The following is a 21,085-nucleotide window of genomic DNA, read 5'->3' as shown; positions in this document are numbered from 1 at the left end:
GGAAGCCGCCAGGTCACACAGGAAGCCACACTGACAAGGATATCTGTTGCACTGCTCTTTTTTTTTTTTTTTTTTTTTTTGATACGGAGTCTTGCTCTGTTGCCCAGGCTGGAGTGCAGTGGTGTGATCTCGGCTCACTGCAAGCTCCACCTCCCAGGTTCACGCCATTCTCCTGCCTCAGCCTCTCCGGGTAGCTGGGACTACAGGCGCCCGCCACCATGCCCGGCTAATTTTTTTTTTTTGTATTTTTAGTAGAGACGGGGTTTCACCGTGGTCTCGATCTCCTGACCTCATGATCCGCCCGCCTCGGCCTCCCAAAGTGCTGGGATTACAAGCGTGAGCCACCGCGCCTGGCCTGCACTGCTCTTTAGCTGTAAAAATTTGGGACAGATTCAGCATGCTGCAGTGGTGATTGCTTGAGTCAGAATCCTTGTCGGGGGCCTGGGAGTCTTGGTGGGGTGGGCGGGACCACCAAGGGACCAGTGGCCGTGATGCCAGGCTCTGGTTCCCGGCTCTGCCACTCAGTGGAAGTGACCTTGCGTGAGTTGCGGCTGTGTGTCGGCGTCCTCCCAGGCTATGAACAGGCGGCGGAGTGCCTGCCTCCTATACACATGAACACACATGCACACACAGGCACATGTGTACACACACATGCTCCGGCACACGTGCTGGTACGTGCTCCCACACACGCATGCACATGTGTGCGCCCTCGCTGGGGTTGTGCCTGGGTGTTGCTAATGGCTGACTTCCTGGTGAGATTGTGATCAGTTGATCCTGAGGCTCCCAGATGCTCTGCAGTAAACATGCGTCACTTTTTTTTTAACTAGAAAAAAGGCCTCTAGATGATTGAAGAGGGTTCTGAGAAATCTGGACTCTTTTCTGTGGAATTTATAGTAATGGGAAAATGAAAAGCACTGGAAATATAAATAACTGGAAGCACAAAGGCGAGGTGACTCCTAGAATCTGTCCAGAAGAACCCATGGTCGCAGACATGGGGCCCCGTCTCTGCTAGACCCTGGTGGCTCCCAGGCCGTGGGGGCGGTGGAGGAGGTGGTGCCACGTGTGGCTCTGCGGACGGCTCCGACGACCCTGACAGTGTGCTTCTCTCCCTCTAGGTCGTGCACACACACAAGCCGCACTTCATGGCCTTGCACTGTCAGGAGTTTGGAGGGAAGAACTACGAGGCCTCCATGTCCCACGTGGACAAGTTCGTCAAGTAAGTCTAGGGGCAGGTGCTGGTGCGTGTCCACTTCCCGGGGGTGTGGGGTGCCGGCGGGGGTGTTTTCATGGTACTATGATCACCAGCCTCACCATTCAGGACTCACCTGGGGGTCATCTTGGCTGAGTTTCAGTTTTCCAAAGAGAGGAGTGGCCCAGACGTGTGGCCGCAAGCCTCCTTGGGGCGGTGACAGAAGGCCACGGAGTGACAGCCTGCTGCCTCCACACGGCGAGGGTCTCTGCTCTCGGGCCAGGGGACGTGAGCCCCAGAGACCAGTGGAGCCGTCTCTGTGTGTGTGTGTCTGAGGCCTGGGCCTGCAGTGGCCGGGGTTCACGTCCCACTGAGGAGTCTGTCTCAGGGAGGTCGGCTGGGAGTGCCCATCCTCCTTGGAGGCGAAATCTCCATCGTTTAGGAGGAAGGTGCCCCACGTGTAGTCCCAATGTTCACGCCCTGAGGCTTCTGACAGGGCCAGCCCAACTGGGTCCTGCCTGGGAAGAGGGGGAGCCCGGACCTGGGGCATCCAGGAGTGGACAGGAGTAGGTAGGGGTGGGCAGGCTCGTGTTCAGACATGGGGCCTCCTATAGGCTGTTGCTAATAGTGGCTGCTGTATTTTCCTGAGGCTGCAGCCGTGAAGCCCATCCTCTTTGTCTCCTACAGTGTGGCCTTGGCACATTCCCATGTTGGGGGCTCGTCTCCACCTCCAGACCCTGGGCAAGCCCTGGCTTCTTCATAGCATGAGGGCTTCTGGGACCAGCCCCCAACATCGCAAAGCTTCACAAAGCTGCCACACTCTGTGGGTCGACGCTGCTGCCACACTCTGTGGGCCGACGCTGCTGCCACGCTCTGTGGGCTGACGCTGCTGCCACGCTCTGTGGGTCGACGCAGCTGCCACGCTCTGTGGGCCGATGCTGCTGCCACGCTCTGTGGGTCGACGCAGCCACCCGGAGTTGGGAGCTGTGGGCAGAGCCGTCGCGCCCTCCTGGTCTGGTGGCAGTGTGAGTGTGAGCGAGGCTTCAGGCGATCCCAGCCACTGCATCCTTGCTGTCCCCGGCGGTCGTGGAGTGACATAGCTCTCCGTGTTGAACTCCCAGCGCAGAGTCCTTGAGCAGAACAAAGTGGTTTCAGCTGCTAAAAAAAACTGCCACAACTTCCCAGAATAATCAGTAATTTAAGGCAGTTTTTTTTTCTTTCTTTCTTTCTTTTTTTTTGTTTTGAGACGGAGTCTTGCTCTGTCGCCCAGGCTGGAGTACAGTGGCATGATCTGAGCTCACTGCAAGCTCCGCCTCCTGGGTTCACGCCATTCTCCTGCCTCAGTCTCCCAAGTAGCTGGGACTACAGGTGCCCACCACCACACCCAGCTAATTTTTTTGTGTTTTTTTAGTAGAGATGGGGTTTCACCGTGTTAGCCAGGATGGCCTCGATCTCCTGACCTTGTGATCTGCCTGCCTTGGCCTCCCAAAGTGCTGGGATTACAGGTGCGAGCCACCACGCCCGGCCAGTTTCAGGCAGTTTTAATCAAAATCTTAGCGGCATTTTTCCTAACACTCAACAGACTAATACTAAAATTGCCATATAAGAGCAAAGGGTCAAGAATAGTTAAAAGAATCCTGAAGGAAAGCAAGGTGGGTTCTCACCCAGCTCGATCCCAGGGCTCATTCCGAAGAAGCAGTGGGGCAGGTGGCATGGCGCAGGCCGGGAGAGGAGAGCGGATAGAGGCAGGTGCGCAGCCCAGAGAGCGGAGAGCGGAGTCGAGGCCCCGCCCAGACCCTCACGGCTGCACCTGGAGGAGGATGGGTGGGGACATGGGCAGGGGCATGGGATCATTGGTGTCCTGTGTTGGGAAAAATGAAATTGGATCCCTGCTTTGTGTCATAAGCAGCCCCTTCTCATTCACCCTACATAAGACGAATGTCAGTTGTATTAATTATGTAAATATAAAAGGCAACATTAAAAATTTCGGTCTAAAATATAGGAGAAAATCTTTCTAGTTTTGGGATGAGAGATTTCTTTTAAAATGTGCAGGAAGTGCAGCCTACAGAATAGAAGGATGAAAATGTGGCCATGTTTGAACTAAGCATTTGCTTACGAAAAGGCACTCAAAATGAAGTCACTCAAAATGAAGTCAAAATTCAGCCACTTCGGGAAAAGATATCTGCAGCACACCTTACTGACAAAAACTAGTGTTTAAATATATGAAGAACTCAGTAAGTCAGTAACAGAAGGAAAGCAGCCCCTGTTGGGAAGCGGGGCACCTTCCAGAGGAGAGAAAGTGGGGATGGACCCTGAGCACGGAGGACACCGCCCTCACAGCAGGCAGGGGCGCCGCGGGCCGGATGGGAACGATGCCGCTGTGTTTGATGTGAGAGCTTCACAGCGGAGTGTGGCCCCCACGGCCTTGTGCCCCTGCGATGCCATGTGTGTTTCCTTCCTCCGCTCTTTACGCCTAATGTACAGCGTTACGATTTTTGCTTTAAACAATTTTCTTTTTAAAAGATTAAGACGTGAGAGAAACGCCCTTGATGTGGACCAGTTCACTGGCCTTCAGTGCCTTCTGCCCTTTTGTGTGGATTCTGGTTTTTATCTGGCACCCTTCTCCCTCTGCCTGAAGAACGTTCTTTAACATTTATTTTAGCACAAGTCAGCTGCTCATGAATTTTCTCAGCTTTTGTTTATCTGAAAAAGGTCTTTGTCCTCATTTTTGAAAGCTGTTTTTGTTGTAAATAGAATTCTAGCTTGTCAATTTTTTTTTCCTCTCACTACTTTAATGATATCGCCCCATTGTCTTCTGTATTGCATTGTTGCTGGTGAGAATCTCACCATTGTTCTGTCTTAATTTTCTTGTATATAATGTGCCCTTTCCTCCACTGCTAGGTTTTGTCTTTATAGCTGGTCTGCAGCAACCTGATTATGTTGTACTTTGCTTTGATGTTCTTTATGTTTATCTTGCTTGGGGCCATTTGAGCATTTGCAGTTTGTGCGTTTATCGTTTCAATCCAATTTGCGGAAAGTTTGTCCGTTATTTCTTTAAATACTGTTTTTCTTTTCCTTCCCTTCTCTTTTGTTCTCAGGCTCCAGTTACCTGATGTTAGATTGCCTGGTTCTGCCCCACAGGGCCCTAAAGCTCTTCTGATTGTTTTCAGCGCATTTTCCCTGTGTTTCGGTTTGGATCACTTCTGTTGCTGTATTTTTAAGTGGCCGGGCTCTTTTCTGTTGCAGATTTTGATCTTCTCTTAGGTCCATGCAGTCAATTCGTTTTATTTCTGACATTGTGTTTGTCTGCTCCTTCCAGAAGCCTCACGTGTGCTCTCCCTGTCCTCGCGTCTCCTTCCGTCTGTGCGTTCCCTTCGCTCTCTGGTCACAGTTGCAATGACTGTTTCCAGCTGCTTTCAGCTCACTCCGTCATTTTTGCCTCTTCCGGGTCTGTTTCTGTTGACGGCTTCTTCACAGGATGACGGGACACATTCACATAGTGTTGCCGCTTCTCACATCAAGTTATTTTCGATAGGATGCCAGACATTGCGAACGTTACATTGTTTAGTGTTTGAGCCTGTTTTCTTCCTTTAAAGCATGTTGAAGGTTGTGTTTGCCAACAGTTAAGCCACCTGGGGAGCAGTGTGAGTCTGTCAAGGCATTCTTTGCCTTGCCTTCTCTACTGGTGCAGTTTTATTTTCTTCAATGTGGACCCCCCTTCTTCCTGACACAGGGACTGGCTGGATCACAGGGTGCTGGTCTCCTCTCTCCCCACGGGCTTGAATAAGCAAGCGTGGGTAGGGGGATGATGTACTGTCTCCGTGGAGGGGCCGGGCAGATGGGGCCTCGTCCTCCGTTCACGGGCTCTGGGGGTGTGTGGTGGCCTCCTGTGCAGCCATGCTTTGCAGAGATGGTGGCGAGCTGGTCTCCTTAAGGCCTTCCTGATGATAAAATGTGACCAGTAGGATGAACGATCGGGGACAATGGCGTGTCCAGAGGTCCTTTCCCTCCTGTGTGGTTGCAAGGCCGTGGCAACAGCCACCATCCTCACTGCCACTTCTGGGAGGAGCAGATGGGGACAGAACTACCTGGGCCCTGGGGTGCATGTGCCCCAACCTGTGTGTGCTGGTGGCTATTGGGGGTCCAGTTTCTCTCTTAAGACCAAGTGTGAGCTATCAGGAGAGCCCCCAGAGCTTGGAGTTGCGCTTCCCTGGCATGAGACCTTGGGTGAGTTCTCAATGTCTCCGTCCCTGGGATGCCTCAGACCCCGGCATCTCACGGGCTGCGTGGAGACCAGAGCCTGCGGGAGCTTGAGCTCTGCACATGCTGAGAGCTGAACGTGAGGCCAGCTCCTGCGGTGGCTGCCGCCATTCCCTGCCCTCTGCCTGTCACAGGTAGACGGTCTCACGGTGATGTGCCCATGCGCTGGGGCCCCTCTTATACCTTGTGGGCGTCTCATGAGGTGCACGGCATCTGTGTGGCTTTTCCTCAGGAACTTACTTTCTTCCTTCCAGAGAACTATTGTCGAGTGATGCGATGAAAGAATATAACAGGGCTCGAGTCTACCTGGACGAAAACTACAAATCCCAGGAGCACTTCACGGTGAGTCTCTCCCGCTGCCTGGTGCAGGGGTCAGACAGGCTGGCCTTGGCGGAAGCCAGCCCTTCGCCTGTGTAAATGGAGAGGGGTCGGGGTGCTCCCTGCCTGAAGCCTCGCTCACGCTGCCCTGCCTGGCACTCCCGCAGCCTGCTTGGTGGTCTGAGCCCATGGCTGGCCTGGCAGGGAAGGTGGCCCAGCACGCACAGGGTCTTGGGGCTCCAGACCAAGCCCAAGCGGGAGCTGGGGAGTGACAGCTGGGGAGAGGCCCAGGGCCTCAGCGTGCGTGAAAATAAGAGGGAGTCCGTGGCTCCAGGCGTGTAGATGAGAGGTTGGACGGCAGCCGGGATTGCTTCAAGAGCCACCGTCGCCAGCCCTGTTCCCATGCTGGGTCTGTCCCTTCCTGAGCCCTGAGTGTGCAGGGGTGGGGCGGCGTCCTGCCTCGGAGAGAGGCTGTTCCTCGGGGTGAGCACAGGGGGATTGGAACAGAGCCTTCCACAGGGCTGGGAAAGACCTGTCCCTCCTCTGTGGTCCTCTGTCAGGTGGACACATGAGAGGGTGGCCCCGGTGGATGTGGCAGCCACAGAGATACAGGCACTAGGTGTCTGGGAAGGGGCAGGAAGCTCCTCAGAGGAGGGGACACTCTGCAGGTCTTGAATAACTTGCTGTTGGTTCAGAGACCCACATCTTAAATCCTGTCTTTATGCCCTGGGTGCCCCGGCCTGGATCCATCTCCCCCGTCTCTGGGGAGGCCCTGGGTGCCCTGGCCTGGGTCCATCTCCTCCATCTCTGGGGAGGCCCTGGGTGCCCTGGCCTGGATCCATCTCCCCCGTCTCTGGGGAGGCCCTGGGTGCCCCGGCCTGGATCCATCTCCTCCATCTCTGGGGAGGCCCTGGGTGCCCTGGCCTGGGTCCATCTCCTCCATCTCTGGGGAGGCCCTGGGTCCCCCGGCCTGGGTTCATCTCCCCCATCTCTGGGGAGGCCCTGCATCCTTCTCCTCCATCTCTGGCCATCTGTCCCCAGCATCAGCGCCCACTAGCCGTCATCCTGCCGTCGCTTGACAGGCCCTTGTTAATCTGCCCTCTCCCAGGTAGGCCCCCATGGGCCGCAGTGCTGAGGGTCTCGCTCTCCAGTGCCCCCCTGCCCTGCGGGAGGGACTCTCATTGCTCTTTGGGTTCAAGGTCCATCTCACTTGTTTGGGCATCTAGTGCCAGTTAATCAATGTCCTTGTCCCTGAGATGGTCACGCAGCTGCCACGCATGGTCCCCACCAGTAGTGGAGTCTGTACAATCCTGGGAATCCCCTGTTCGGTCTTCGAGCCTCACCCTATCAAGCAGCTGCCCACACACAAGCGGCCTCTCCTTATGCTCTGTGGGGCACATGGGGGCCGCAGGGCCCCCACTCACACCAGAGTCAAGGCTCTTACCCCTGTGCTCAGGATGTAGCTCCTCCTGTCAGCCCTCCTCCCTCTCCGCCTTGGTCCCTCCTCCCTACCGGCTTCTTTCTCTCAGCTCTGCCATCCTTTCCGTAAAACGGCAGCTTCTTTGACCCTGTCACTCTCCTCTGCCATGACCCAATGTCCTGTGTTTCCCAAGTGGGGGCTTATTCAGTTGAAAAAGAAAAATACCACTGGGTGAGCAGCAAATTAGACAATGCAGAAGAAAAAAGAAGGTGACTGAACTTGAAGACAGCCACACAATTAAAGTGAAACAGGGAGAAGGACTGAAAAGTGGATAGAAATCACCGTGAAATACCAGGTGTCCTAACACGTGTGGCTGCAGCCCCAGGAGGAGCGGGAAAAGGAGGCAGACAGGGCGATGCTTACAGATGTCATGGCTCAGATCTTCACAAGTTCTTGAAACTTGCAAAAAGATCCAAATACTGCAACAAGCTTCAAGCCGAATAAACATACCAACTCAGGCCAAGGTCCAACTGCTGAAAGCAAGTTACGTGAAGGCCCTTCCTTGCCACCCATCATCCTCGGAAGAGTGGGGCTCTGCTCCCCACCTCTGCATGCCGTCCTGCTGTGGGAGCCTCATCTGTGCCAGTCGCCAGCTACCTCTTCCTCATGGGACCATCGCTCAGCTCTTTCCAGCTTCCTTTAAATATAAAGACACAGGTATTTTAAAAGTGAAGGGACGGAGGAAGATGTACCTTGCAAAACAGTCGTTAGAAGAAAGTAGGAGTGGCTGTCTGCATGTCAGGGTGCCCTCAGAACGAGCGTGTTGTTGGGGCTGAGAGCGGTCGTTTCACGATGATAAGGGGTCAGCTTTTTGGGAGGACATAGCGGTCGTGAATGTGCGCCCCTAATACCAGAGCTCACTTAGACGCGAAACCAACAGGGCTGGATGGAGACAGACAGGAGGCTCTGCACCGCGGGAGGACCCCACAGTCCCCTCCTGCTGGCTGATGTGCAGGTGGGCGGAGGAGCAGTGCCCGCCACCCGCACCCTTGGCATCTGAGGCTCTCCAGCCACAGCCGTGGTGGATGCAGCCACAGACAGAAGGCACCCGCGTGCTGGGCCCTGGCCAGAGCAGGCCTCTCCGTCTGTCTGAGCCTGGCTGGGATACCTGAGAGTGAGGCACACATGGGCTGGCGGAGGGGCAGCCGTCATGCTGTGGTTCTGTTTCCACCAAAACGTCTTTCCACAGGAGGGCGAAAGCCTCAGCAAAACCTTCTTTAGGCCCCCGAGGGCTGTGGCTGCCTCCACACCTGGCTTTCAGGGTTTTCCAGGTGGGTCCGGAGCAGCCTGTGCTTAAGGGCTCAGGTCCACCTGAGACTGCCTGGCGTGCGTGTCTGGGCATCTGCACCTGGCTGCCGGGCACAGGCCGTGCCAGCCCTGTACGAGCTCTGGGGTCATTCTCCCGTCTTTCCAGGGGTCCTCCCTGGCCCTAGGTGGTTCCAGCAAAACAGTCGCCAGGGCACGTGAGTCTGGTTCCAGAAAGACCTTGCCCCCGCCTCTGTGAGAAGGAAATGATACAAACGCATTCTCTTACCAAAAAGAATTAAATTAGAAGTAAATAAAAAAGATTTACGGAAAAGTCTCAAATATTTGGAAATTAACTTGTTTATTAATAATCCCAAGTCAAAGAGAATGTCACCAAAGAAATTACAAAGTATGTTAAATTATGTGAAAAGCTAGAACCTTCAAAATCTGTGAGATGCCAAAATAGTCTGCACCCGCTATAGATCCTGCAGCAGCCTTCAGCGAGGGGAGCACGGCCCCACCTGTGAAAGGAAAGGTGCCTCTCGGGGGAGGAAGCGCAGGGGCTGGGCCGGGCCCCTCCCCTCAAGAAGCTGCTGTGTACTTGGTGCCTCAAAGTGCTCGACAGTGATGTGGGCCTGGCAGCCCATTCTTCAGCGCACACGCTTCCTGATTAGGTCTCTGAGATGTCTGAAACCAGGGTGCGGGGCACCAGCGCGGCTGAACAGGCCACCCAGAGGCAGCTGTGCTGGGTCTGAGGCCCCGAGGCTGTAACTCCAGTCACCCTCATGACGGAGGTTTCTAGAGAATGGGACAGGATAAGGCTTGGGAGTGAGAGTGGGTCTCAGGCCTGCTCTCGGGGAACTGGGCCCTGGCGGGAGCTCCCGTGACTCTGCTGCCGCCCTTCAGCTCAGTGGGCTGTAGCCCCGGCTTCCCTGTCTGGGCACGGACCTGGTCTGTCCCGCAGCCACGGCCCTGAGTGAGGCTTTAGGCCGGGTGGATGGTGGAGGGCAGCCTTGCCTGGCAGGTGGGAGGGTCCGGGATGCCCCATATGCCGAGTTAGGAGCTCATACCAAGCTGGCACCAGGCAGGCCTGTCATCCCTGTCTTGTCACTGAGACTGGGCCGGCAGACCCCGGAACGCTGCCCCCTGGGCCACCACTGGCTGCCTCAGTGGCCTGGTCTTGCTGGCGGCCCTCGGGGTGTCTGTGTGGCGGGGCCCGACTCCCCCGGGGTCCTGGGTAGAGCTGGGCAGCAGCGGCCAGCCAGCCAATCACCCTCCTGCCCCAGCCGGGTGCCCTCTGGCTGTCAGAGGGAGGAAAATTTAACTTTAACAAGATTGATGGTATTGGAGCAATATTTTTAGCTGAGTCTGGTTCAAATAATAGGCCATTAATTGAAAAAGGAAATTGAAATGAATTTATCTTGTACATAAATGCTGTCATGGGTATTAATAGGGATCAGAAAATAGTGGCCTGTTCCCAGAAGGCGATTGAAGCTGAAGCTGCGCCTGGCGCGTGAGCCTGTGGGGGGGACGCGCCTGAGGGGCTTTGAGCGACCTGCAGGTGCCCATTGCCACCAGGAGATGGCGCCCACGCAGCACCTGAGAGTTTCCTTCCGGAGATGATCAGAAGGCAACTTTTAATGCTTAAAAAATGAGGATATTAGGCCGGGCGCGGTGGCTCACGCCGGTAATCCCAGCACTTTGGGAGGCTGAGGCTGGGATGGACATGCACCGACTCCGCCAGGCGAGGTGGGCCTGGCTCAGGGCAGAGGGCCCCAGGAGGTGCCCAGGCTGAGCCCCGAGCTCTGCACCCACATGGAAGATGGAAAAGTGGCGAGAGCCAGGTTGGAAGACACCTGAGTGCCAGGCGGTCCGTGTGCCTCATCCCTGAAGCGCCTTTGTCAGAGCCCTTGCTCCTGGGTTCAGCCTGGTGTCCCTACCCCGGAACACATGTCCACCTGGAGACAGGGCTCGGAGGAAGCCCCCCCCCGTGGAGGTCTCAGTACCACGCTGGTACCCAGAGAAATTTCTTAGCCACCGCGGTGCATCCTTCCACACAGGCCTCGACACTGAAGAAGTGCCTGGGCGAGGCTTTCCAGGGCTGCCAAGTGTCTATTGATCCAAAGCTCCAACATCACAGAAATCCCGTGTCTCGTCTGCCGGGCACGCAGGGAGCTCCAAGAACACATCACTCAGCGCCCGGAGAGCCGACGTCGGCCAGAGGACGCAGGGTAACGGCTTTCCTGAACTCCAGCTTCCAAGAGGGTTATGTGAGGAAGAGGTTGCGAATTCATTTTCGTTTAACCTCACCCGCGTCTAATTTCACCATGAGAGTGGAGCCCTGTAGCGGGAGGGGTGGGGGGCCTGTCACTGGGCTTTGCTGCTGATTTGGCCTACCTGGTAAGCCCAGAGGATGAATGGGGGGCCCGATTTATTTTAGTGACTTGAGGCTTGCGTGGGGCCTGGTAGGAGCCAAGGCCACCCCATCCTCCCAGCTCGGCTTGGTGACTTACCATTCATGGCCCTGGCTCACTTGTCACCCACCCCTCCCAGAGAGGCTGCGTGGGGCTGCAGGCGCCTGAGTGTAGGTCCCAGCCTGTGTCCTGGGCTCTAGTACCACTGAAGCCTTGTGGCTGGCTGGGCATGGGTCCCACGCAGACTGGTGGGGCCGGGAGGGCCTGGCGTGGGCACCTGCAGCAGGTTCTTCAAGGCCTCCCAGCACTGACTGTGGCCTCTCAAAGCCTCAGCTGCTTCAGTAGCTTTCCTGCTGGGAGCTGTGAGCACTGCTGGGGCCCATCCCCAGGACTGTCCTGACCGGACTGAAAGCCCTGGCTCCTAGAGGGAAGGTGGTGGTGGGGTCAGGGTGTGAGAAGGAAGGCCCCGCTCTCGTCTTCATCCGCCCATCCAGAAGAAGTCTGAAGAAACCATGCCTTTAAAATGGCTTAAAGTTGGAGCAGAAGGGTTTATCTGCTGATACAATTAAGATAGCTTTGGGGCGGGCGCGGTGGCTCACGCTTGTAATCCCAGCACTTTGGGAGGCCGAGGCGGGCGGATCACGAGGTCAGGAGATCGAGACCACGGTGAAACCCCGTCTCTACTAAAAATACAAAAAAATTAGCCGGGCGTGGTGGCGGGCGCCTGTAGTCCCAGCTACTCAGAGAGGCTGAGGCAGGAGAATGGCGTGAACCCGGGAGGCGGAGCTTGCAGTGAGCCGAGATTGAGCCACTGCACTCCAGCCTGGGTGAAAAAGCAAGACTCCATCTCAAAAAAAAAAAAAAAAAAAAAAAAAAAAAAAGATAGCTTTGGGAGAGGGCTGAGAAGGTGTGGCCTGGCGGACACACTGCCTCCAGGGACACCCCTGCCCCCGCCAGCTGTGCCTGCTCAGAGAATGCCTGCTCCTCGGAGGGTCCCTCCTGCTTGGGAAGGTACCTGCTGCACAGGACCCCAGCTGGAGTCAAGGAGTCAGCAGAAAAGGGGGTTGGAGGAGCGGCTGGGGACAGGAGGTGGCTGTGTGGGCCACCCCACCTCGCCTCTTGCCTGAGCCCCTCTGTGGCCACATAGGCAGACAGAAGGAGGGGTTGGAGGTGCAGCCAGCCAGCTGGGCCGGGGGAGCCGGTCCTGGAGAGCACCAAGCAGGGTTGCCCCGGGCTCCTGAGATGGTTTTTCACATGCAGCAGATGGAGACAGTTTGGAGGGGCCCAGGGCGGTGCAGACCCTTGCCCTTCCACAGCTGCTCAGGTGGCCCAGAGGTGTGTGCACCCTTTGCTATGCAGCAGGGCTCCACGGGCCTGGGCACTCAGCCCAGATGGTGCATGTGGGGAACTGTGGGACCCCATGTGCCAGGAGTCTCTGGGTAGACAGCAGCGACAGGGCTGTGTGGGGACTTGGGCAGGCCTGAGCCTGGGGTCCGATGACCTAGTTGGGTCTGGGGCAGCAACAAGCCGAGGCGTTGAGCAAGAGAGAGTGAAGTCCGAGCTCCTTGTGGAGGAGGCCTCCGTGTGGAGTGGCCCCAGAGGCAGGAGGCCGCCTCAGCCAGGACGGCCCTGTACACGTGCTAAGCTGCGCCGCCCGCTAACTCACGGCTCTTGGGCTCAGAGCAGAACTTTGAGCCTACAAGGCCTGCTGGGCAGGGTGGCCACAGCACCTGGCCGCTGGTCACCAACCAGGGGCTTACCCCTCTCGGAGGGCAGGTCTCTGCTGGCACCATGAGTGACCTGCAAGCACCGCCGTGGTGGACTCTGCTCGTGCCTTGGTGGCTTCTAGGCTTTTCCAGGGGCCCAGGCCTCCTGCAGAGCAGGGTCTGCCCGCCCCGCAACTGGGGTCTGTGGAGAGTGAAGTGGGGCACAGATGCCCTTTGCAAGTGCTGTGCACGGCAGCTCACGGCCCCCACCCCCAGCTCTGGAGTCTGTAAGAGGCAGGCTCTCGGCATGGCACCCAGGCAGTGGCCCTGGTGCTCTTGGGGTGGGAGTCCCCAGTACCCAGCGGTGGCCCAGGAATGGGATGCCCGCTGCTTCCTGGGAGAGGCCCTTCTGCTTTCCCTCCTCCTCCTCCATGAGCTCCCCCTTCCACTCTTGTTCTCCTAAATAAGACTTTAGGGGGAATTTATGGAAAATTGATGGAGTTTACGGATGTTCTTTGATCCAGAGAAGGGGAAGGAAAGGCAAACGCGTTTATGATGAGGAAGCTCATCTGCCTTAGGGCTCCAGCCCTGCCCTGGGGCTCGCTGCCTCCTCACCTGCCTGGGGGCAAGACAGGCCTGATGAAGTGAGAGGGGACGAGATTGGTTTTCTGAGGGCACCGGGCCCTTCGTGCTCCGCTAAATCACGGGCTGTCTGCTCAGCGGGCAGGTAATGACCTGCTCCCCGGCCCCAGCACCTGCAGGCCCGCAGGACGTGATGATGTGCAGCTGGGGCTGCAGTGAAGGTGAAACTGTCGTATCGATCTTTTTAGCACTAAAATATGAGCACTTTACTCTGCTCCCCGCTGCTGTGATGTGAAAAATAATAACTCGGATCCAAATTAAAAATATTGATCTCTGGAAGGTGTTGAAAGTAAATAAACACCTTCCGAAGTTTTTGGGTCAGCCGAGAAATGGTATTCAGCAATAAATGTGTCAGAGTCCAGGGTTCTTGATCTGTTTTTTCTTTGAATTGATTTTTCATTATTTACTTCCTAAAAGTGTTGGAATTTGGTCCTCCACTGTTAAATCCCGGTGTTTGGGCAAATTATTTCTTTGGGGCTTATGAGGTGCTCCTAATCCACTCCCTTATTGATTGATTGATTTTTGACTCAATAAGCCTGCTTTATTTAGGACTTCCATCATAATTTTTTGTACATTTAGCCTTGACTTTTTAATTTCCTTCTAACAGATGAGCTGACATTGGGCTATCAAACGGGTGGGAAAACAATTGCCACGAGGTTAATTTCATGGCCGGCTCCGTGCGTTCTAAGGAGACGGGAGTGTTTCCTGGCTGCAGGCCGGGCCTTGGGATGGAGCCTTGACGCATGTCAATCTATTTACACACAGGGCTGAGTCTGTTGGTCCCCGGGGGTGTTCAGGGGTGCCCCCGTGTCTGCAAGCTGCCCGCAGCTGGGTGGTCTCTGGGCACAGATGCTCGGGCTCCAGGGAGGCTGGATTGTATGTCTCTTGAGAAGCTTTCCTTTCGGAAGGCCACCAAGACCACCGAGACTGCCGAGACCACCAAGGCTGCCAGCTGCTCCCGGTGGCTCCATGCGCCCGGCAGGAGAGTGGAAGGTGCGGGGCCTGGGGCAGTTCGAAAAGACAGGTGCCGCCAGCATCTGCGCTTCCTCGTGGTGCTCAACAGGCTGCCTGGGAAGCTCTTCCTGCCGTCCCCTGGAGTCAGCTGCCATCCACAATGGAAGCTGCCAGCCACCGAGGCTGCCGACCTGTGCCCTGGGGATGAGCAGCCCAGGAGCCGAAGATGCCCAGGCGGGCCCCCAGCCCCACGCCAGTGTCCTCCACACCTCCAGGCAGACCTGGCTGTACCCTTGTGGGTGCCGGGCAGACTCAGATGCACAGGGGTTCAGATTGAGGCCCGGGGCTGAGGAAGCAGGAAGTCCTGTCAGGAGCTGGAGCACTGAGAAAGGCACCTTGCCAAGAGCAGCCTTGGAAGGGTCCAGAACTGGAAAGATGGAAAGCTGCCATCGGCCCATAGCTCTGGGGCTGGTCCTGGCCATCTAGCCATGGGACCATGGGCAGAGGGTTCCCTACCTCTGGGTGAGGCGGGAGTGGTGGGCAGTGCTGGCCATGAGGTCCTTGTGGGGTACATCCATGGACGTGGGTCTGGAGGTGCTGCTGTCTAAGCTGAGGCTTTCGAAGGATGACCGTGCCCAGGTTATCCAGTGTTCCTTCTCAGTGAGCAGCTCCCATGGGATGGCAGTCCATTCATTCAACATGCCCTGGTCCAGCTGCTGCACGTCCATGGGTATTCTGTGCTGGGTGCCGTGGCTGATGCACACCCACCATCCCCTGTGGAGGAGACCTCTGCACGCAGGCCCACAGCGAGGGCCAGATCGGGAGAACAACCCACTTGGCAGGTGGCAACCTTGCCTGGCACTGACCAGGGCCTCCTCCCCAGCACTGTCCCAAGTCAGGTCTGCACGGCTTCATGGGAAGTGGAGCATGGAGAAGTCCAGTGCCTCATCGCACAGCCAGATGCGCACAGCAGGATCCAGTGCTGTCAGCTGGGCTCCAGAAACCTGAGGACCTGCAGCCTGCAGCTCCTGACACTTGACATGTGACATACAACACGTGACACGCGGCATACTCCCTGTGACATGGCACATGACACGTGACAACACATTCTCATGCTCCGCCGACACGTGACCCACGGCACGTTCCTGCGCTCTGCTGACACGTGACATACGGCACGTTCCCACATCCGCCAATGTGTGACACAGCACATTATAATAATGTAAATACTGATTATTGATTTAAGTGAAAATATTGAGAGGGTGGGGGTGAGAGACGGAGTGTGTGTGTGATATTGAGTGAAGGGGAAAGATAGTAGAAAGTAGTTAAATCCTCTTCTTCCACCATGGAAAAATTGAAAAGTCAATGTTGAAAACTGGAAAATCAAGAAGTAGCAATATAAGCTTTAGAGGTATGGAGATAAATACCAAAAGAAAACAATTAAAAGAAAATAATTGCCTCTGGAAACTGGAAGACTGAAGTGGACAGGAGCTACTGTTTTCATCGGATGCCTTGCAGAGCTCGTGTGTGTGTGTGTTACTAGCTTTTAAAAAACAAAATTCAAGGAAACTTCTTAGGAGGAAGAGACTCCTTCTGTTGATGGTGACATCAAACAAGACCTGCAGGAGGTGGTGGCACTGACAAGAAGGTGGTGTGTCGGTTTGTGATCTGGTGCATTGAGGCACCTGTGTGAGTAACAGGTGGGAGTGGCTCTGGTGTCTCAGCAGAGGCTGTCTGGATGCCATTCGCGGTGAGAGAAGAGCCTAGAATCTTGACTGTCCTTTGAGTATCAGGTAAAGAAATTTGAATGTGATTAGGTGGTCAGTGGGGACCATTACGGAGTTTAGGGAGAGAGGTGAGGCAATCAGAACTGGGGGAAGATGGAGAAAGGACAAGTGTGTTGTTTCAAATGTAGAGTCCTGTGATATCTGCCTTTTAGATTCTTATTGAAGTAAATGCACAGAGAGGACCAGAAGTGGTGATCCATATTGGTGCACATTTTTTTTTTTGACTCAGATTCCTTCTCTTTAAGCCCAAACCATCTAGGGCAGTGTCCCATACTGAGCACTAAAGAGAAGTAGGGTCAAACCCAGGAGGGAGGAAAACCAGATCCCTGCACCTTGGTCAAGATGAGGATGCCGGATGGAGCACAGCCAGTTCTGGAATGAAGCCTGCATCTCTCCCTTGCACAGTGCCCCCACCCACAATCCATCCAGGTCTCTCTGTGTCCCCAGCTGCATGCTCCCATCTCTTCGTGATGTGGTTTCAAAAACACAATCCAGCACCCATGTGTAAATTGTTTGATGCTTGAGATCAACTTTACTGAATTGCCTACATTGAAAGTAATGAGGACAATACCTCCTTCAGGAAGAAAAAATAGGCAAAATGAAATACTTTCATGAATAGTCAGATGGGTCTTACTAACATAAAAATATTTTGCTTACATCTTCAGAATCTCTTTATGTAGTTAATGGCTTGTAAGCTGTCAACTTGTAAATGATGCAGTTGGAAATTGAAATGTAAGTAACATTACCATTTATAATAGCATCAAAAATATGAAATATTTAGGAATAAATTAGGTCAAGATGTGTAAGACCTGTATACTGAGAACTATGATATATTGCTCAGAGAAATTAAATCATATCTAAATAAATGGAGAGATATACTATGTTCATGGATCAGAAGACTCAGTCTTGTTAAGATGTCATTTCTCCCCAAATTGATGTAAAGATTCAGTGCATTACTAATCAAAATCTGAGCAGACTTTTTTTTGGTAGAAATTAAGCTAGTTCTAAAACGTATATGTAAATGTAAAGGAATTAGAATGGGCCAAAATAACTTTGAACATGAATAAAGATAGAGTCCTTATGCTACCTGATTAAGACTTCTTATAAATCTCAATAATTAAATCAGTGTGGTATTGGCATAAAACCAGATAAACAGATCACAGAACATTATGGAGAGTCTAGGAAGTGGCCCACTATTGATCTTTGTCAGAGGTATCAGTGGACTTCAACAGTGAGTGAATGATCTTTTCAACAAAAGGTGCTGTAGCAATTAGAGGGCTGTTTGCAAAAAACTCACTTCAGTCATTACTTGAAACCATATAAAAATTTAACTTGAACTGGATCATAGACCGAGCGTAAGAGCTAGAACTATACAAGTTCCACAAGATCACATAGAACTTCTTTCTTTAAATACGACACCAAGAGCAGAAACCACTGTAAGAGGAAACCGGTCAATTGGACCTATGAAGATGACCGTATCAAGTGCTGGGGAGGCTGTGGCAGCACTGGAGCCACCGTGTTAGTGGTGGAAATGTAAAATCACAGAACCACATGGGAAAACATGGAGGTCTTAAAAAAAAACGTTAAAAATACACACACCCTATGACCCAGCCATTTCCCTCCGCGGTATTTACTTAAGAGAAATGAAAGCACATTCCACACTAAAACTGAATGTTCATAGCAGCCTTATTCAGAATAGCCAAAACCTGTCAACAGCCCAGATAGCCCCAGCAGGTGAGTGGGAACAGGAGGGGATCGTCTGTGTACACCGCGGTAGGTCACTTGTCGCAGTAATTATGGTGGGCAAAATAATCCAGACCAAACCAAAAAAAAGTGCATTCTGTACGATTTCATGTATATCATGTTCTTAAAAATGCAAACGAGTCTGTAATGACAGAACACAGATAGTGGTTTCCCAGGGAAGGGGTTGCGGTAGGGGCTGGAGGGATTCCAGTGAGCACTAAAGAGAAGCCGGGTCAAGCCCAGGAGGGGAGAACGGTAGATCCCCGCACCTTGGCCAAGGTGAGGATGCTGGACGGAAGGCAGCTGTCCCTTCCACACTGCCCACCCCACCCACGCTCCAGCCTGGCCGCTCTGCTCCCACCCCTTCGTGCTGTAGTTTAGCAAACACAATTCAGAGCCAAGTGTAAATTGTGTCAAGGGGCAAAGGGACCCAGGGAACCTTCTGGAGCGACGGGCATGTTTGTCTTCTAATTATGATGGTTTCACAGTGTAGATGTGTCAGGATTCACCCAGTTCCACGTCACGTGGGTGCGGTTCTGTCAGTGCCACTTACACGTATCCTAGCACTCCAGAAGGAAAATCTAGTCTTGTGGTGGATGGCTTGTGAGTGGTCAAACTGCAGATGATTTAATTGAAAAGGGAAGTACTTCCGTCAGGAGCTGGCCCCGCGAGCGGACTGTGCACATCACTCTGTGTGTCTTACAACTAAGGAAACTCGGCACGCCGCAGGAAATAATGGCAGAGTGTGAGTAATTTTCCATTTTATATACACATATGCATATGTTATATAAAATTGAAAAGACTTTCTTCTTTATTTTGACACAGGATGTCACTCTGTCGCCCAGGCTGGAGTGCAGTAGTGCAGTTGTGGCTTACTGCAGCCTTGAACTCCTGAGCTCAAGTGATCCTGTGGCCTCAGCCTCCCAAGTAGCTGAGGATACAGGTGTGCACCACACGCCTGGCTAAAAAAAAAACTGTTTATGGAGACTGGGTGTCACTGTGTTGCCCAGCCAGGTCTCCAACTCCTGGCCTCAAGTGATCCTCCTGCCTCGGCCTCTCAAAGTGCTGGGATTACAGGTGTGAACCACTGTGCCCTGCCAAAAAGACATTCTTTAGGTTAAGTACGGCTTTGTTGATTTTGAATGTAACATTATTCCCACTCAATGAGTGATTCTGGTTGACGTTCACCTGCACTTTCTCTGCACTCTGAGCCAGCAGGTGCCACTTCTCGCTTCTGGCTGGGGTTGGTTTGCAGTGGAGTCTGTGCCTGTGGCAGCTGTCTGCAGGGCTTTGGGTCAGTATGCTTTCCTTCCCTTTTGAGGAGGGTCCCTGGTGCTCTGTGAGCAGATTCGCCCCCTGGGGGTGAAGTCATCTTGCCCCTCTTCTGAGCCGTGAGCTGGGCAGGGCCGCGCTCACATCATTCCTCTCCCGCTCTCCCCGGGTGGGAAATCCGTAACAGGCTCTTTGGCAAAGGCTGGGCCAAGATGCCTCGTGGGCGGCCGATCCATCAGGCGGCTGACAGGCGTGATCGAGTGCCGTGTCACACGCAGCCCAGGAAACAAACACGCCGCACGAAAGGTATTGGCGAACAAACTGAAAAATTGTAAAGCTCTTAAGGACTTTCATGCTTGTTAGCATTTTTTGACAGAAAATCACTGAAGCAGTGAACATAAAGAAATAGCCATGGTTGATTCACAGTTTAGCTTGTTCTGTTCATTTGGCCTCAGGTGACGTTTCACTTCCGGAGCCCTGTGAGCTGCTCCTCGCTCTGCCTGGCTTTCTTTCCTGTGCGAATTCTTGCAGGCCCCTCGGCTGTGCTCACCCAAGCACGGCCTCCCTGGAGATGGGTTTTTATGATTTTGAAGGAGACCAGAGGAAACAGAATGAACAAATATTTTCTCCAAAGCCCGTCCAGATTTGGCTTCAATGCTGTGAGCCGTGTGGACATTTCTAGGCTTAATCCACAGAATGAATGTGAGCCTTTATGTCACAGCATGCCCAGGACCCTGCCGTGTGCCTGGAGGGCACCTGACGTGCTCCTGAGGCTTCGCTACCTGACGTCCCAAAGGGAACATCATGTTTTTCAGTCTGTTCCCGAGCGGATGGGTTTCTACACACACCTCCCCTGTTGCCCTGTGCATTTGTGTGATGAGTTGGGGTGTGGCACACCGGTGTGTGGAGGTGGTTGGGCCTCTGAGCGTGGTCTTTCACAGCCACGTCTGCTGGGGCCCACAGCTCCCCGTCAGCAGCAGCCCAGAGCTGAGCACAGAAGTGTGGGTGATTTTCACGAGTGCGCCTTGCCATTTGGCTTGGCAGCTGTTAGAACTGCTGTGTGCTCTTTGAAAACCACCCATCCTTCCGTCCCAAGGAAGGTGACAGGCACGATGTTTTCCTGGGAGAAAGTGGCTCCCGTCCTGGCCACATATCCCTGTCAGGGCAGCGTTTAGTGCGTCCCACCTGCGCACGTAGAGATTCGTCCTGCTGTCTTAAGTATCGGAGTCCCCAGTGCAGGAGCCCGTCAGGTGGTGGCCAGGGGCCAGTTTTGTTGAGCAGGCTCTGGCTGACTTTCCGTGAACCTCCGGTGCCCACTTGTGCAGTTGGCAGGCCCAGTGCAAGGCGGCGTCCTCCAGTGAGACCGCCGGCATCCTCTCCACCCTCTCCAGTGAGACCGCCAGCGTCCTCTCCGCCCTCTCCGGGGAGACCGCTGGTGTCCTCTCTGCCCTCTTCTGGGAGACCGCCAGCGTCTGGCCTCCTGATGGCTGCAGCTCAGCGTTCATTCCGCACTGTGTTCACTCCCCACCTGGTTTCAGGTGTCTGGTGCGGAATCATCGCTTTTCTACTTAGTCATCCTCTTTTTTGAGTTTATGTCCATTAGATTTGCCCCCATTCAGGTCATGCTGTCTCTTTGTTTGCAACCTTAAACAGAGTCTGTTTGGATGAATGAGATGCAGATACCTCGTCAGAAGGAATTTGCATGTGGCCTGTCCCTTCTGTCTGTGGCCCTGTCTTCCAGCCAGTGCTGGTGAAGGGTCCTCTCCACTCAGCAGGCTTGTGGGGGTGGCTCGGGTTTTCCCATTGCAGCCGAGGCATTGAGCAGTCAGGGGCTGCCCCTGCCTGCCCGGAACTTTCCTGAAGTTGTGGCCTGGCAGCGCCCCGCCTGTGCGGGGCAGGTCCCTTGAGGCTAAGCCCTGTTGTGCATGAGGGTACCCCCAGACTGAAGGAAACGAAGCCGGAGCTGCAGAAACCGTGCCCACCTGAGGCCTTCCCTCGCCTTCGAAGACACGCCTGTGTTTCCAAAGAAGGGGACAGACAGAGCACTTCACTTCCATCCCCAGAGTGTCTCCCAGACA

At 54.2% G+C, this 21,085-nt stretch overlaps 1 protein-coding gene across 3 annotated transcripts in view; it reads left to right on the top strand.

Moving 5' to 3' along the window:
* INPP5A (inositol polyphosphate-5-phosphatase A) overlaps window positions 1–21,085 on the top strand; it is a 235,756-nt gene that overhangs the window by 104,488 nt on the left and 110,183 nt on the right. For all 3 annotated transcript variants that reach the window (XM_055245047.2, XM_055245039.2, XM_055245059.2), the window contains exons 3-4: window positions 1,116–1,216; window positions 5,704–5,791. In XM_055245047.2, coding sequence (XP_055101022.1) covers window positions 1,116–1,216; window positions 5,704–5,791 — 189 coding nt within the window. The remainder of the gene's footprint in view (window positions 1–1,115; window positions 1,217–5,703; window positions 5,792–21,085) is intronic.

The sequence above is a fragment of the Symphalangus syndactylus genome, chromosome 2 (assembly GCF_028878055.3).
Source record: "Symphalangus syndactylus isolate Jambi chromosome 2, NHGRI_mSymSyn1-v2.1_pri, whole genome shotgun sequence".
Taxonomy (NCBI): Eukaryota; Metazoa; Chordata; class Mammalia; order Primates; family Hylobatidae; genus Symphalangus; species Symphalangus syndactylus.
This window is presented reverse-complemented; position numbering and strand designations above follow the sequence as displayed.